The sequence below is a fragment of the Natator depressus genome, chromosome 1 (assembly GCF_965152275.1).
Source record: "Natator depressus isolate rNatDep1 chromosome 1, rNatDep2.hap1, whole genome shotgun sequence".
Classification (NCBI taxonomy): Eukaryota; Metazoa; Chordata; order Testudines; family Cheloniidae; genus Natator; species Natator depressus.
In genome coordinates, this window is record NC_134234.1 from 97,139,561 (window position 1) to 97,154,163 (window position 14,603).

The 14,603-nt window shown below is 42.8% G+C and overlaps 1 protein-coding gene across 1 annotated transcript in view; it reads left to right on the top strand.

Annotated features, from left to right (window-relative positions):
• Window positions 1-510: 510 nt before the first annotated feature.
• Window positions 511-14,603, top strand: part of RAP2A (RAP2A, member of RAS oncogene family) — a 35,498-nt gene continuing 21,405 nt past the window's right edge. The window contains exon 1 of the mRNA XM_074962825.1: window positions 511-824. Within this exon, the coding sequence (XP_074818926.1) occupies window positions 511-824 (314 nt within the window). The remainder of the gene's footprint in view (window positions 825-14,603) is intronic.

The window sequence follows — 14,603 nt, forward strand, 5'->3', positions numbered from 1 at the left end:
GCCAGCGACCCTCTCCTGCCCTTCTCCGATTGGCTCACTCAGCCGTGCGCGTGACAAACGCGTGGCCTCCGGTTGGCCGCTGGGGAAGCTCATGTCCGAAGGAGGGTTGGAGGCGGGTCGCTGTTTCCTAAGCTACAGCGGAAGAGGAGGAAGCTGGTGGTGGCAGCCGCATGTGGGACGCGCTCTTGCCCTGCGATTGGCGGGGCAACTTTGCTCCGGGTCACGTGGCGGCTTGGCTCGCGCTGGCTGGCTGGCGGGTTGTTGCCTTGGCGACAGAGGAATAAGGGGCGGGGTCTCCGCCTCGCTGCGCCGCCGCCTGTGAGCGCGCGGACCCGCCACCGGCAGCGCCGCCCAGGAGGAGCTGTCGCGGCAGGAGCGTCCACCGCCCGGGCGAGCGCGGGGCGGGGGCAGAGCGGGGGCGCGCCCATGGCGGGGGGGTGAGCGCGGGCGGGGCGAGCGGCTCGCGCTGGCGGCGGCGGCGGCGGCGGCGGGCGGGCGCCGGGCGGGAGGATGCGCGAGTACAAGGTGGTGGTGCTGGGCTCGGGCGGGGTGGGGAAGTCGGCGCTCACGGTGCAGTTCGTCACCGGCACCTTTATCGAGAAGTACGACCCCACCATCGAGGATTTCTACCGCAAGGAGATCGAGGTGGACGCGTCGCCCTCGGTGCTGGAGATCCTGGACACGGCCGGCACCGAGCAGTTCGCCTCCATGCGGGACCTCTACATCAAGAACGGCCAGGGCTTCATCCTGGTCTACAGCCTCGTCAACCAGCAGAGCTTCCAGGACATCCGCCCCATGCGCGACCAGATCATCCGCGTCAAGAGGTGACATCCCCCGCCCCCCCCGCCTGGGAGCCGCCCTGCCCCGTGCCCCCGCCCGGCCCGGCTCGCCGCCCCGCCCTGCAGCCGCCGCCGCCAGCCCGGCTTCCCCGCCCCACCCAGCCCTCCGCCCGCAGGCGGGGGCCGCCGCTGCCTGGCCGGGCTGCGCCCACCACCCCCGCCCCCGCGGCTGCCCGCGGCCTGGTGGGACGGGGGTGTTAAGCGGTGTCTCGCTCGTTAGCCGGGCGGGGGGTTTCTCGCCGCTCTTCCCGGTCTCCTGGAAACTCATCTGCGGTAGCGGGGCCTCCAGACCCAGCCGCTTGCCCTGGCCGTGGGCTGAAGCTTGGCTTGGTCCCGAGGGCGGAGGATGGGAGCGGGGCCGGCAGGAGATGCTGATTCTCCTGGGGACTTTGTGGCACAGACAAGTTAGCGATTTGCCTGTCTGAAATGTGCCAGGCTGCTAATCCCAGTGCAGGCGGGGGACTGCCCTTAGTATAACCCGGTGGCTGTGAGGGAGGTAGCTGGTACTTGGATGTCACCCACAAAATCCTTTCTTAAAAGTACTTTACTAATCAATTATTTGGCCAAGAGGAATCCTACAGTGTGTGTGCACTACATACATATTTAACTGAATACAAAATATACCTCAACAGATGACTGCATAGATTTTACTTATCCTCCCACACCACTTCAAGGTACCAGCGCACAAACCCCTTCCTTAGTACAAAAACTCTGTATTTAAGGAACGCTGTGATGCTTAGGCCTCATCTACACTCTGATTTCTCTTACATTTTCCCTGCCTGTATTGCTACCGTTGTAGCTTTTGTCATAATAGCAGTGGTTGGTGAATTATGGTATATGGGCCATCTGTTTTTAACCACTGTATCATTGAGTTATGGTCTGAGAATGGTTGGGTGACACTGATTGAAATATAAGTGACCAGTGTGCTTTAATGCTACCACTAGTTGAGCTGCACTAATGGCAGTACAACTAACTGAAATTTTTGAGCTGTCCATGTCGCTGAGAGCAACAAGGAGTCCGGTGGCACCTTAAAGGCTAACAGATTTATTTGAGCATAAGCTGTCGTGGGTAAAATCCCCATTTCTTCAGATGTGGGTGAGGACGTACCTGTAGCTGGGTTTATTCCTGCCTGTGTAGACAGAAGTAACTGTCAAAGAACCATGTTTAAGCCTAAGTACCAACCAAGGTTAAATCATGGTTCTCCAACACGGACACTTGTTTTCTCCATATATATGGAAGAAAATCCCTTGTAGTGTAATATAGTATGGCCACAACTGTGTTCCCGTCTTTCTTAATGTAGTCAGGGCTTAGAGCAACAACATTTAATCATGTAAGTATGCTCATTACATTATCCATGTAAGCTGCCATTTGAGTTTCTAAGGTAGAGGTAAATATTATAATGGGTGGGGGGAGATCAAAATTCTCATTTCAAGGAAGATTTCTGAGTTCCTGGGTAAATAATTCCCTGTACAAGTGTTTTATAACTTATCATAGAAGATTTTTTTCTCTTCATTTCATTTGATATAGTAGGGAAATTTAAAGATGGAGGTGGAATTTTCACATGGGCCAAAATGATTTAAGAGCACAAGCCTGATTGAAAGTCAGTTAAACTTTATCTGTATTATGCCATTCACTGTTTCCCCACTTAAGGATTTTTTTATTTATTTAAATAATTAGCTGTTATGAGCTTTCACGTTTATTAAATTCCTATCAGATTTGCTGAGCTAATCAGTCAAAAACTGATCTTCCCGTCAGATCCCAACTGAATTTGGGATTGGAAAATTTAAAATAGCTGCAAAAGTGGCATACATCATAACCAGTAACAGAGATTCTGCAATCAGACCTAAATGTACAATTTGTAGATAGCTGAAGCAGAACAGAATCCAGCTTGAACATCCTTAGTTGACTTCAGTCAGCACTGCTACCAGTAGATCCACACACGCCTCTCCTTTTTTTTCTGTTGCCGTCTACTCTTACATCTTTTATTATTGTAACTCTTTCACATTTGTAATTGGTGCACTGTGGGATAGTTGTATGAGCAAGATGTCTTAATACTACAGTGCTTCATAGAAATTAAAACTAATGCAGGTCTGCAGCTGCTGATGGAAATACTTCCCCAATCATGCAACTTTAAATGGGGACTTGAGCTGTGGTTAAGAAGGGGGCACACCAACTTTAAACAAAGGCATTTTTTAAAAAAAATGCTAGCTACGTCATTTTGGGTTCTAATGTACTGACCATTAGCCTCCATGCCAACTTCTGCAGTTTTATGATTCCTTTTTAATTTTTCAGTTAAGTATTTCAACCTTTTTAGTTTTAGTAAACTTAAGTATTGACTTGTAACCATAGGAAGTTTTAAAAAAAAAAAAATCAGATGTCATTAAATTGAATGTTGAAAGTGACATAAGCTAAACCAAAAAAGACACTGGAATAAGTGTGTAGACACAGAGATTATAGTGATATAATTATACTGGTATAGTTGTGATGGTGAATTTCCCCATGTACACAAGCCCATAAACTCAGTCCTATTTATGAGGGTAAGGGTTTTATGTCCTGATCCTGCAAACACTTACACATGTGCTGAATGATTGGAAACTTTGAGTGTGCAAGAAATATTGGACTTTGTGTAGACACAGCTTCCAATGGCCCTTGATGGATTCTGTGTTAGTGGGCAAAAAGAAGCAAATGCTATCTTTTTGCCATTGAGTAGGAGATACAAAAATGTTAAGAATGCTTAGATTATACTATTGCACTGAGATTTTCCCCCCACAAAAATGGGTGGGCAAACTTGGAAACATAATTAACTGTGTGATGTTTACATTACGCAAATAATCCACTTAATTTCAGAAGGAGCTGGATTGTTGTCTGAAGAAATTTACTTGTTTGGACAAGGCTAAGCTGCTAGACCAGTGCTTCCGAGAGTCAGCAGTGAGGTAAAAGCACAGCAGTTTTCAATGAAACAAAGATTGAAAGTGACACACCCCAATAGGTTTTCAAGAAAATAAACTAGGTTAGCGAGAAAGAGCTAGTGAGTGCACTGGCTAAGAAATGTTCCTTTTGTTGAGAGGGATTAGATAAATTCTAACAGTAGGTGAAATATCACTTACATGATTCAAAAGCATTTACAGAGAAAGTGTTAAAATGCAGCTCTCACCTTTTATATATATGTTCCTATACTGCAGTGTGTACCCATGTTCTGGCTTGCATGTATGTGGGCACATTCTAGCCAAGCCTGCCTCTGAGTGTCCACAGTGCACAGCCTCACACAACCCTTGCCCTATAGCAGTGTTCACACAGACGCTGCAGTTATGTGGGTTTGATGCTATGGTTTCTGGAAACGTATTCCAGTTTTCTTAACGTCTCACTATTTGGAGCCACTCTAGGAATCAGTTTGTGTGATATATTGTCTGTCCTTCCTGGGCCTGTGTGGAGAAGTGATTTCAGCCCACCAACTTATTTAGCTGAAGCACTTCCACCTCTACATGCTTCTCACTTCTGTCTGTTCCAGCTGAGGCTATGTCATGGATCCAGTCAGGGTGGATTTAATTTAAATCATGATTTAAATCACGAGTCAGGAAGACTTGATTTAATCAAGAATTTCTACATAGAAGTGCATTCTTGTTGTTGGTTATAACCTTAATACATATTCTTCACAACTCAGAGATAGCTGTAGGTTTCATTTTTGGAAGGTACACACTATACATTTTTAAAGTGATTTATTTTGAAAACTTTTTGGATTAGTTTTACAGCTCTATCAGAAAATGAATGGTTGTTTGGTTATTTCATTTACCAAAGGTAATGGAAGCAGATAGTTCACCTCCCAATGACTTCATAAATATCTCCAATTCAACAAGTTAATCATTAATATTTGGAGGATTTCCTTGCCGTGCTGTATTAGGAGGAGAACATCACAAGACAGACATTTAATTTGTTTTATTTAACTAAAACAACACTGTTCTGTATTGTGGATTTTTTTCTTCAACAGCAAACATGTAATATTTTAACAAAACAAGCATATGCATTTTTGAATTTAGTTAAAAACATTCAAGTTTTTAAAAATCAGGTTTGTTTATATTAAAATTGGTTTTAACTAAAATAGTTAAATGAAATTTTTTTTAATAAAAACAAAGTAAATTGACGATGCCAGCAAGGTCAACAAGAGAAACTTAAAATATTGGGCTTCTGCAGCTAACTCGGTCGCCTTCACCTTCATTTTCCTGTTTGTTCATAATCTGGAAAAGAAAAACAAGCTTTCCTGCTTTTTCAGGTCCCAAACCATTTCTCAATTTGGAAAGAATTAGTCCAAAGGAAGAAAATATTCTTTCTACATGGGCAGAAGAAGCTACTGCTGTTAAAAGTGAGATTATCACTTCAACAGTCTCTGAATCCAAGTGCTTAAGTGACTCCCACCAGTTCACTGGTGTGACTCTCTTTAAAACATCATCAGCAAACAAATATTTCTTCAGTGTTTCACCCTTAGCTGTGAAGTTTATTATAGTTGGCATTATGGAGGGATGATTGCTGGATGTCCATGTCATAGCCAGTTCCTCTTCTTCAGCAGTTAAGGTTTGACCCTGGTACCAAGTAGTGAGAATATTTTCAAGAAAATGACCTGGAGATAGTGCTTGAGATAGTGCTTGTCGCATTTGGTTTTTTTAATGCTTATAATTTAACTCAGTCATTGCATATTTCTCTTTTTAAGAGCTCACTCAGTTCCTTCCAAATTTCAACAGCATCAGCAGTAAAACAGCTATTTCCCTGCATTTTGTTCAAGGCTACAGAAATAAGCTTCAGGGTACTCTGCATGTGTTCAACATTTCTCTTAAGCCCAATGTTAAGAACTTTGGCTGTGACAGTGCCATCTATTTTTTCACGATTTTGTTCACAAACTGTCATCAGATTAGGGCAGTTCTTGATATAGTGCTCAAAACAGTCCAATACTGAGTTGCATCGCACGTCTTGTGGGAAGAGTTAGCTTGGTTCCTCCCACTTTTTTCAGAACAGCTGCTGCAAAGTAGTTGTTACGGAAGTATTTTTCAATTTCAATAACATTAGCCTTTATTTATGGAACACTGAAGTCTTTTACCCTCTAGACCTTTTGCACACTGCTCAATTTCTCTTTCATACACTTTATCCAGCAATTTGCCTGTGACATGTGCTCTGTTGGGTGGGCTGTATCCTGGTCTTAATGACTGACCCATGTTAATGAAGTGTGGGTTCTCAGTCATATGGAAAGGAGAGTTATTTGCATAAACAAACAGGGCAATTTTTTCATCCGTTACCTCTTTTTGTAATCTGCTGGCTCTTTTTTCTTTTTGCGTACTGTGGCTATGACATATATGATATGACTGAAACACTATCATTGTCAATAACTCTGAAACTGTAAAAAAAAAAAAAAAAATGATGGTGATCTTGAGGGTGGATAGTCTTCAGAACCCTGTATGTTGAGGATGCATTCTCCTAAACAGAATAAGTCAGTGAAGTTATTTAATTATTATTACCATACTGCTCATTTAGTATTACTCATTGTGTTCACTGACACTCAATACTACTTGAAAGGTGAAATTGTAAAAGGAAGATCTGCCCATTTCATCTATTTAGTTTTTACCACAACTGCATCTGAAGTGATAGTACCATAGAGTAACAACTATATTTTTTGCTCAAATATGAGAATTCAAGAATAGTCCATAAGGAAGACAGGCAGTCCTTAAGAAAGAAGTATGAATTTAAAAAGTTTACCAACCTGTCTGAGCATCCTGCATGTTCAGACATGTTCCTTTCATCATCTTCAACGCAGCTTCCTCCTGAGAAGGAGCACTTCTCATCATGATGTTTCATTTGGGCAACCAGGTCTTACATTTCTTTATTGTACTGTTTGCATTTTGTGCGCATGCCTGTCCTACCCACAGGTAGAGGAACTTGATTAAAATATTCCCAAACTGTCTCTCTTTTGCGGCCTGCTGCCATTATAGGTTTTCCCTTTTAGTGAGAGAATGGTATGATAGATCTCAAATCAGTGAAGGCTACACTCAGAAAGACCTCAAGACTTCTGGAATATGCTGCTCAAAACAGTTTCAGTTTTGTTTCTACTGCCTGTCCCTCCCTTCTCCCATTTATCTCCAGACTTCTCCTTGTCCAGATCTATTCCGCCCCCAACAATCTTCTATTCATTGAACTTTTTGAAATTTTGCACTTTTAGAGAGAGGTAAGGGATTGACTTTGTGTACACAAATTTGCAGAGGGACAATAGGGTTGAGGTCTGTTATTTCTCACCTCTATATATTATTTATTTATTTGTTTGTTTAAAAACATTTTTGCTGTTAACAAGCATGTTGTCTCTGGAGACACAAATCCACAGTTTGAGAACTGCAAAACTAAGCATCTCTGTTGGAATCTTCTAGACTGAGCACTGAGTCCCGCTGGATAGATAGATTAACCTAAATAATCTATACAGAAGCCCCTGGAACCCCATAAAATTGGGACCCTTATCCATGAACTACTGGAACCCATTTACAAAACTTTTCTTAAACATTACATGAATATATTGTCTCATGCTATAGAATTTGAATTTATAATCCCTATTCCATGGTGAGCTTTCTTTGAGCAATAGTGTAGTTTTAATTAAGATACCTTTAGATTGGATTTTTTTTATTAAAATGCTTTTTTGGTGGTGGAGGGAAGCAATTTTTTTTTAAATCATTGCCCCCCCCCCTTTTTTTTTTTTTAAATCCACCCTGGATCCAGTGTTGGTAGAAGAGCTGCCCCTACTTGTGGCTGAGCTGGGTAGAGGTTCTACCAAATGCAGCAGGGTAGAGGTTCTACCAAATGATAGATGGCATTTCAAGAGCAGTTTCTGAACTGTGGAGGACACAGGACATGGAGGGGAGCTCATTCATGGCAGTCTGGAGACACCTGTCCCTTGCTGCGATCGCTGCAGATTCCTAATGTGTAGACGGATCCTTTTGGTACAAGACAATTAGCATAGCATGGTGGGATCACATCATCGTGCAGACCTGAGACAACCAGCAGTGGCTTCAGAACTTTGGCATGTGGAAGCAGACCTTCTTAGAACCATATAGAGAGCTTGGCCTGACCCTTCAGTGCCAGGACATGCAAATGAGGGAGGTCATGCCTGGGACTTCATCCCCTTAATCCATCCCTGTTCAGAAGCATGTTGTGCAAGGCTGTGGACTCTGCCCTGTGCTTGGGGCAGTGATCAACACCCATTTGAACTCCTTGTAATAAGGACAGATAGAGGGCGAGTTGCTGGACCTGCGGGCGCCACCCTTAGCCTTGCGGTAGAGGGTCTTAAGGTGTTTTGATGTGCTCCCTGCAGTGCACACTAGTCCAGTTGATCCCTCTCCTCTACCAGCGTCTCTGAGAGGATCTCAAAGAATTGCAGATTTTGGGTGCCTCTCACAAAATCGTGCTCCTTGCTGTACTTAAATGTTAAGAACCACCCTGGAGTGCATCTCTGGATAACTAGCAGTACGCTGAGTATGAATCTTGTAATGCTGTTTGGCAGAGCTGTGTGGAAAATAGAACAGGCTGTGTTTGATTAAGGGTTAAGTGCAGAACAGGGGAATATTGACTGACAGGTAGCTTTTGGTGCAGGGGGGTGAGCGGGAAGTAAGTAGATAGGACTGGGGCAAAGGAGGTGAGTGGGAAGTGAGCAAGTAGAAGGATTGGAACAAACAGGCCCCAGGAATTGTGGGATATAGCTCTGTGGGACTTTGTATCCGTGTGGAAGTGATACTTAACCACATGCTCTTTTGCAGTTGTATTGTCTTAAATGTCTTTGGGTTTGTCTGTAGACACACAAATTGCACTGGTTTAACTAAATTATTCTTTACAACATTTCAGTTAAATCCGTGCAAATCCAATGTGGACACTCTTAAATCAGTGTCCACCTGGCTTATGCAGACTAACTTAAAACAACATAAGTCAGATGCACACCAATTTAAAAGTGCCCTCATTAGGAATTTACATCCGTTAACCTCAAATCAGTTTTTTGAATGATTTCGTTAACAACGGTACAACTTCTATGTGAAGACAAGGCCTCAGTCAGTTCAATTGTCGTAATAGTTGGAGTTAAAATATTATCAGCTAATAAGATTTTAAATGTGTAATTGTGCACCTTAAAGACATGCTCACAGAACTGGTTACTTGGTGGTATAGTATGTTGTGATAAAAGATGAATTGGTTAACCTCTCCATAGAGCCAAAAGGGATATGACATAATACTCTTTTTCTCACCCTTAAAAAAAAAATATAACTAAAGATGTGCTGAATTGCCTTGGTATAAATAGTAATTCATGCAGGGATGGTGTCAATATACTTAAGATTTCTGGAAAGAAATCTGTACTCTAGGAACTTTTTCCAGAGTGCTGGAACTGAATTACACTGCTATGAGGGCAAGCATCTCAATGGAGCATTGTCCCTCTGCAAAGTTTTTGTTAACCATGTGGGAGATTTTTTTTAAATAACTTGAAGGATGTTAAGCTTTGTTCTGTGATGACTTAAGGTAACACAAGACTCTCTGGATATGTCTACACTCCAGCTGGGAGTGAGCCTCCCCGCCTGGGTGGTCAGACTCACGCTAGCTGGACTCGAGCAAGTATGCTAGAAGGGTGGATATTACAACTTTGGCAGAGAGAGAGACTAGCCACGCAAGCTCGGACATGGGGTGTCAGATGGGCTTGAGAACCCCAGCCCGAGCTACAATGTCTGCGCTGCTATTTTTCGTATGCCAGCTCAAGCCCTCCTAGCATGAGTCTGTCTGCCTGGGCTGGGAGGCTCACTCTGAGCTGCAGTGTACGCATAGCTGCTACTACTTTAGACAAGAAGCTCTTCCTTTTCTGCCAAGGCATAAAAAACAAATGATATGCCTCCAGACTCCTTCATGGATGTTGGTGGAGAGCAAAACTTCTGCAAGCTTGAATGACTCTTAACCCATTATTTTTAATTTTTTTTTTCAGATTTTAGGTGGCCTAAAGCTAGTGGCATTGCAAAGGGGCTGATTCTTTAAAAAAAAATAAATAAATAAAAAGCAAAAGCAACCCCTGAAATGCAGTACTTTCTCTATATAGCATCTGGTTCTGCAATCCAGCAAGTGGCCACCAGATTCATAGATATTAAGGTCAGAAGGGACCATTATGATTATCTAGTCTGACTTCCTGCATAATGCAGGCCACAGAATCTCTCTCACCCACCCACTCCTGCGAAAAAGCTCTCACCTATGTCTGAGCTATTGAAGTCCTCAAATCGTGGTTTAAAGACTTCAAGGAGCAGAGAATCCTCCAGCAAGTGACCCGTGCCCCATGCTACAGAGGAAGGCGAAAAACCTCCAGGGCCTCTTCCAACCTTCTTCTAATTTCAAGTCTAAACTTCCCAGTGACCAGTTTATATCCATTTGTTCTTGTGTCCACATTGGTACTGAGCTTAAATAATTCCTATCCCTCTGATATATTTACAGAGAGCAATCATATCTCCCCTCAGCCTTCTTTTAGTTAGGCTAAACAAGCCAAGCTCCTTGAGTCTCCTTTTATAAGACAGATTTTCCATTCCTCAGATCATCCTAGTAGCCCTTCTCTGTACCTATTCCAGTTTGAATTCATCCTTCTTAAACATGGGAGACCAAAACTGCACACGGTATTCCAGGTGAGGTCTCACCAGTGCCTTGTATAACGGTACTAACACCTGATCTCTACTGGAAATACCTCGCCTGATGCATCCCAAGACCGCATTAGCTTTTTTCACGGCCATATCACATTGGCGGCTCATAGTCATCCGATCAACCAATACTCCAACGTCCTTCTTCTCCTCCGTTACTTCTAATTGATGCTTCCCCAGCTTATAACTAAAATTCTTGTTGTTAATCCCTAAATGCATAACCTTACACTTCTCACTATTAAATTTCATCCTGTTACTATTACTCCAGTTTACAAGGTCATCCAAATCTTCCTGTATGATATCCTGGTCTATCTCTAAATTGGCAGTACCTCCCAGCTTTGTATCATCTGCAAACTTTTATTAGCGCACTCCCACTTTTTCTGCCGAAGTCAGTAATAAAAAGATTAAATAAGATTGGTCCCAAAACCGATCTCTAAGGAACTCCACTGGTAACCTCCCTCCAGCCTGACAGTTCACCTTTCAGTAGGACCCACTGTAGTCTCCCTGTTAACCATTTCCATATCCACCTTTCAGTGTTCATATTGATCCCCATCTTTTCCAATTTAACTAATTCCCCATGTGGCATGGTATCAAACGCCTTACTGAAATCTAGGTAAATTAGATCCACTGCGTTTCCTTTGTCTAAAAATATCTGTTATTTTCTCAAAGAAGGAGATCAGGTTGCTTTGGCACAATCTACCTTTTGTAAAACCATGTTGTATTTTGTCCCATTTACCATTGACCTCAATGTCCTTAACTACTTTCTCCTTCAAAATTTTTTCCAAGACCTTGCATACTACAGATGTCAAACTAACAGGCCTGTAGTTACCCAGGTCACTTTTTTTTTCCTTTCTTATGTAAGCAGAGTCAGAAAAATAGGAACTATGTTAGCAATTCTCCAATCATACAGTACAACCCCTGAGTTTACAGGTTCATTAAAAATTCTTGCTAATGGGCTTGCAATTCCCAAGGGTGGACATGGTAACTCAGGCTTGCATATATTTGTGAGGGAATCTGTGGAAATACTCTTAGGAGCAGAGATACTTGCCTACTAAAAAAGGAGAAATGTCATCTCCATGTTGAAAAGAACCTGAATTCTCTTATTCTGAATAGTTCTATTTTAATGATGTGACACTGCAGTTCCTAAATTATAATCCTTTATAAGACAGGTGTTGCTGGTAAGTAGGTTTTGAATTAATGGTCGGGTCTGTGCTTAAAGATTGTAAAGTGTAATTTTAATGAGCTAGAGAAAATCCTATTAGAACAGTTTTAAGAGTTTTGTAGTGGGAGTGACTCTTTCAGTGCGTATTACTTGGTTAAAGGAGCATGAGAACATTTTCACTTTGAAGTTTGAAATGGTCTTACAATACAGTCTGCTGGTCTTTCATGTAATTGCTTTTTATACAAGCTTATGCATTTGAATATTTGTTTCGAGAGAACACTTTTCTATTTTGCATATTAACCAATATTTTTCCTTTTAGTTTATTATTTTTATGGCTTGAATAAACTGGGATAAAGACAAAAATAGTTGTTAAATTAAGCATTGAGCTTTAGTTAATTCAGTTAAATTTGGCCAGTTCACACCACTGTGTGGAAGGGACTCCTGTCCAGGAGTGTGGGAGCCACTTACACACACTAGTGCAACCAGGGACAGATACCAGTGAGCCTGATGCCCACCCTAGTGGGTAGGGCTGGGGGCGGTACAGCCACGCTGGAGGAGCTACTTGGGCTGGGCGCTGGCTCCTGTGAGCGGCGGCCCACCATGTTGCTGATTTTGCTGCTGCAGTTCCTGGTAGATCCCTGCAGCTCCATGGATATCCACTTTATATCCAAGGATAACTGCATCCCTGGATATAAATTTTGCATCCGTGGAGGCCTCTATTTATGACATGTTTTTCTGCTATTAGTTGTGTAATTATGATTAACTGCTGAACAAACTAATGTAAACCGAGAATTTACCACTCTAGTGACAACTATGTAGCATTTGTTTTTAAATTCATTTAATAGAACTAAGGCTTGATATTGTAACAAATTTCCAAATGTACAGCTAATGCTATTCGCCTGTCAAAGACCTTCTCCTGCCTCCACTACAGCTTGACATCACACATCCAAAACTGGAATAGCATACAAGCCTGTGTGGTTATCTTTCTCCTTCCACTGTCACCAATGAGCCTTGGTCTTGGTCTTGCCTTGCCTTGGATGCCTTTGAAATAGTGCATCCAAAAACTTGTGTGTTAAAGGTGGTGTTTTTGAAGTAGATTTCTTGTAATGTGAAAGAGGTCTCTCAAATAATACCACATATACCACTCGGGTGGGCATGGTATTTAATACGGAGATAGTGGGAAATGCATAGCAGGGCCACTCTGTCACAGTTGTATTGGATGCTGCATTGAAGCATTGCACTGAAACAAAGTAGTCAAGCATGATTCATAGACTTGTAGATGAAGAATGTGTAAGGAAGATTAAACTAAATTGCTTTATAAAAGTATCTAAAAACACTGTTCTTTCCAAAATTTTGAGTTCATGTAGGGTGAAATGCCCAAAATGCATACGAAGCCAGAATAGTTGTGCTTTGTGATGGCCTGCTAAAGGGATTATGGGTAGGGAAGAGGAGGAAGAAATACTTCCTCAGCCTAAAGATAGGCTTTGCAAACATTAAGGGGCCTTACAGCTGCCACTCCAGCCTCAGCAGCTGGACTGAAGTAGTATGACTCTTTTTTGCCCCATGTTGTTCTTTGCTCTTGGATTAACACCAGCACTAATCCAGTGGTTTCCCCCAATCCTAGTTCTCCCCTTCATGCTGGCAAATGTGATATTGGTGTGTAGCCCACAGCTGCGTGCAGCTGCTTTGTGTAAAGAAGTTTATAAAAGAAACCTGAAGGATGGTAGCAGCTCACAGCCTCTGCTGAGGGTGGTTCTGATTTAACATTTGGTTTCCCTTCTATGACTAAAGCCCACTTGACAAGGTTCTCTGGGCTATCTGTCTATACTGTGGCATTGGAGTACGTTGCAACACTTCTGTGAGATAAGGAAGTACTATAATCCCTGTTTTACGGATGGGGAAACTGAAGCACAGACAGTGCAGTACCCTCTATCAGAACCCAGCCATGTTCTGCAGCCCCTGGATAATACAGTGTACTGGGAAATATCATCACGTGTTCCCTGCTGTAGCCCTCTGGCTGTGCTCCTTAAGACCGTTCCCTAGCCCCACCATAGGGTGGTAGCACCACCATGTTGGAGCCCAGCATAATCGAACCATCCAGTGCACTTGGCAACTTCCTGACACTCAACCACAAAAGGACAAGAAGTAAAGAAAAGGCATTCACTCTCCTGTGTATAGGAGCCGCCCCCCGTTCTTGTGTGCTAACCACCCTCTCCACTGTGCTGTGGTGAATTTCAGATCGCTTCAGTTTTTCAGGTTTTTACAATCCCTGCTAGGTTTACTTTTGGCTGTTATGTACTGGCATAACTTGAGCAATAAAAGCCATTAGTCATAAAGAAACTGCAGTGCATGTGTGGTACACGCAAACACATTTTCATAGGTTGTCAGTTCTTACAAAAGTATGAAGGCACAGACAAGATAGAGTGCAACAACTTGGCACTTCTGTCGCGCATAAAGCAATTCCAGTATTCACAATACAAAGACACACACCAACGCAGTTAACCACTGCACATTTTCAGACCCCAGACTCAAAGAAAGAACAAAAAGGAATTCTCACAGCATTGGTCTGGTGGCTTAGTTTCTGGTGGACACCTTAATGGCTGCTCAGACTGAGCAAGTCTCTGTACCTCATCCTCCCGCCCATTCTCAAAATTTCCTCCCTGACTCTCATCAGTATTGTACAAAATACAACACACACCTATTATCCAAGGCCAGTTTTGTTCTAGACATAAGACAACACTGTTTAGTTTTGAGATGCTCAAATACATGCTTCACTGTCGTTCTGCAACTATGGAGGAAATAGTTAAACAGTTTCCTTCTTCATCCAAGTACCCTGTAAATGGCTTCATTAGCTGGGGAAGCAGAGGGTAAGCTGGGTCTTCCAGGATGATCAGAGCAGTCTCTACACCATTGATGTCCGTAGCGATCCTG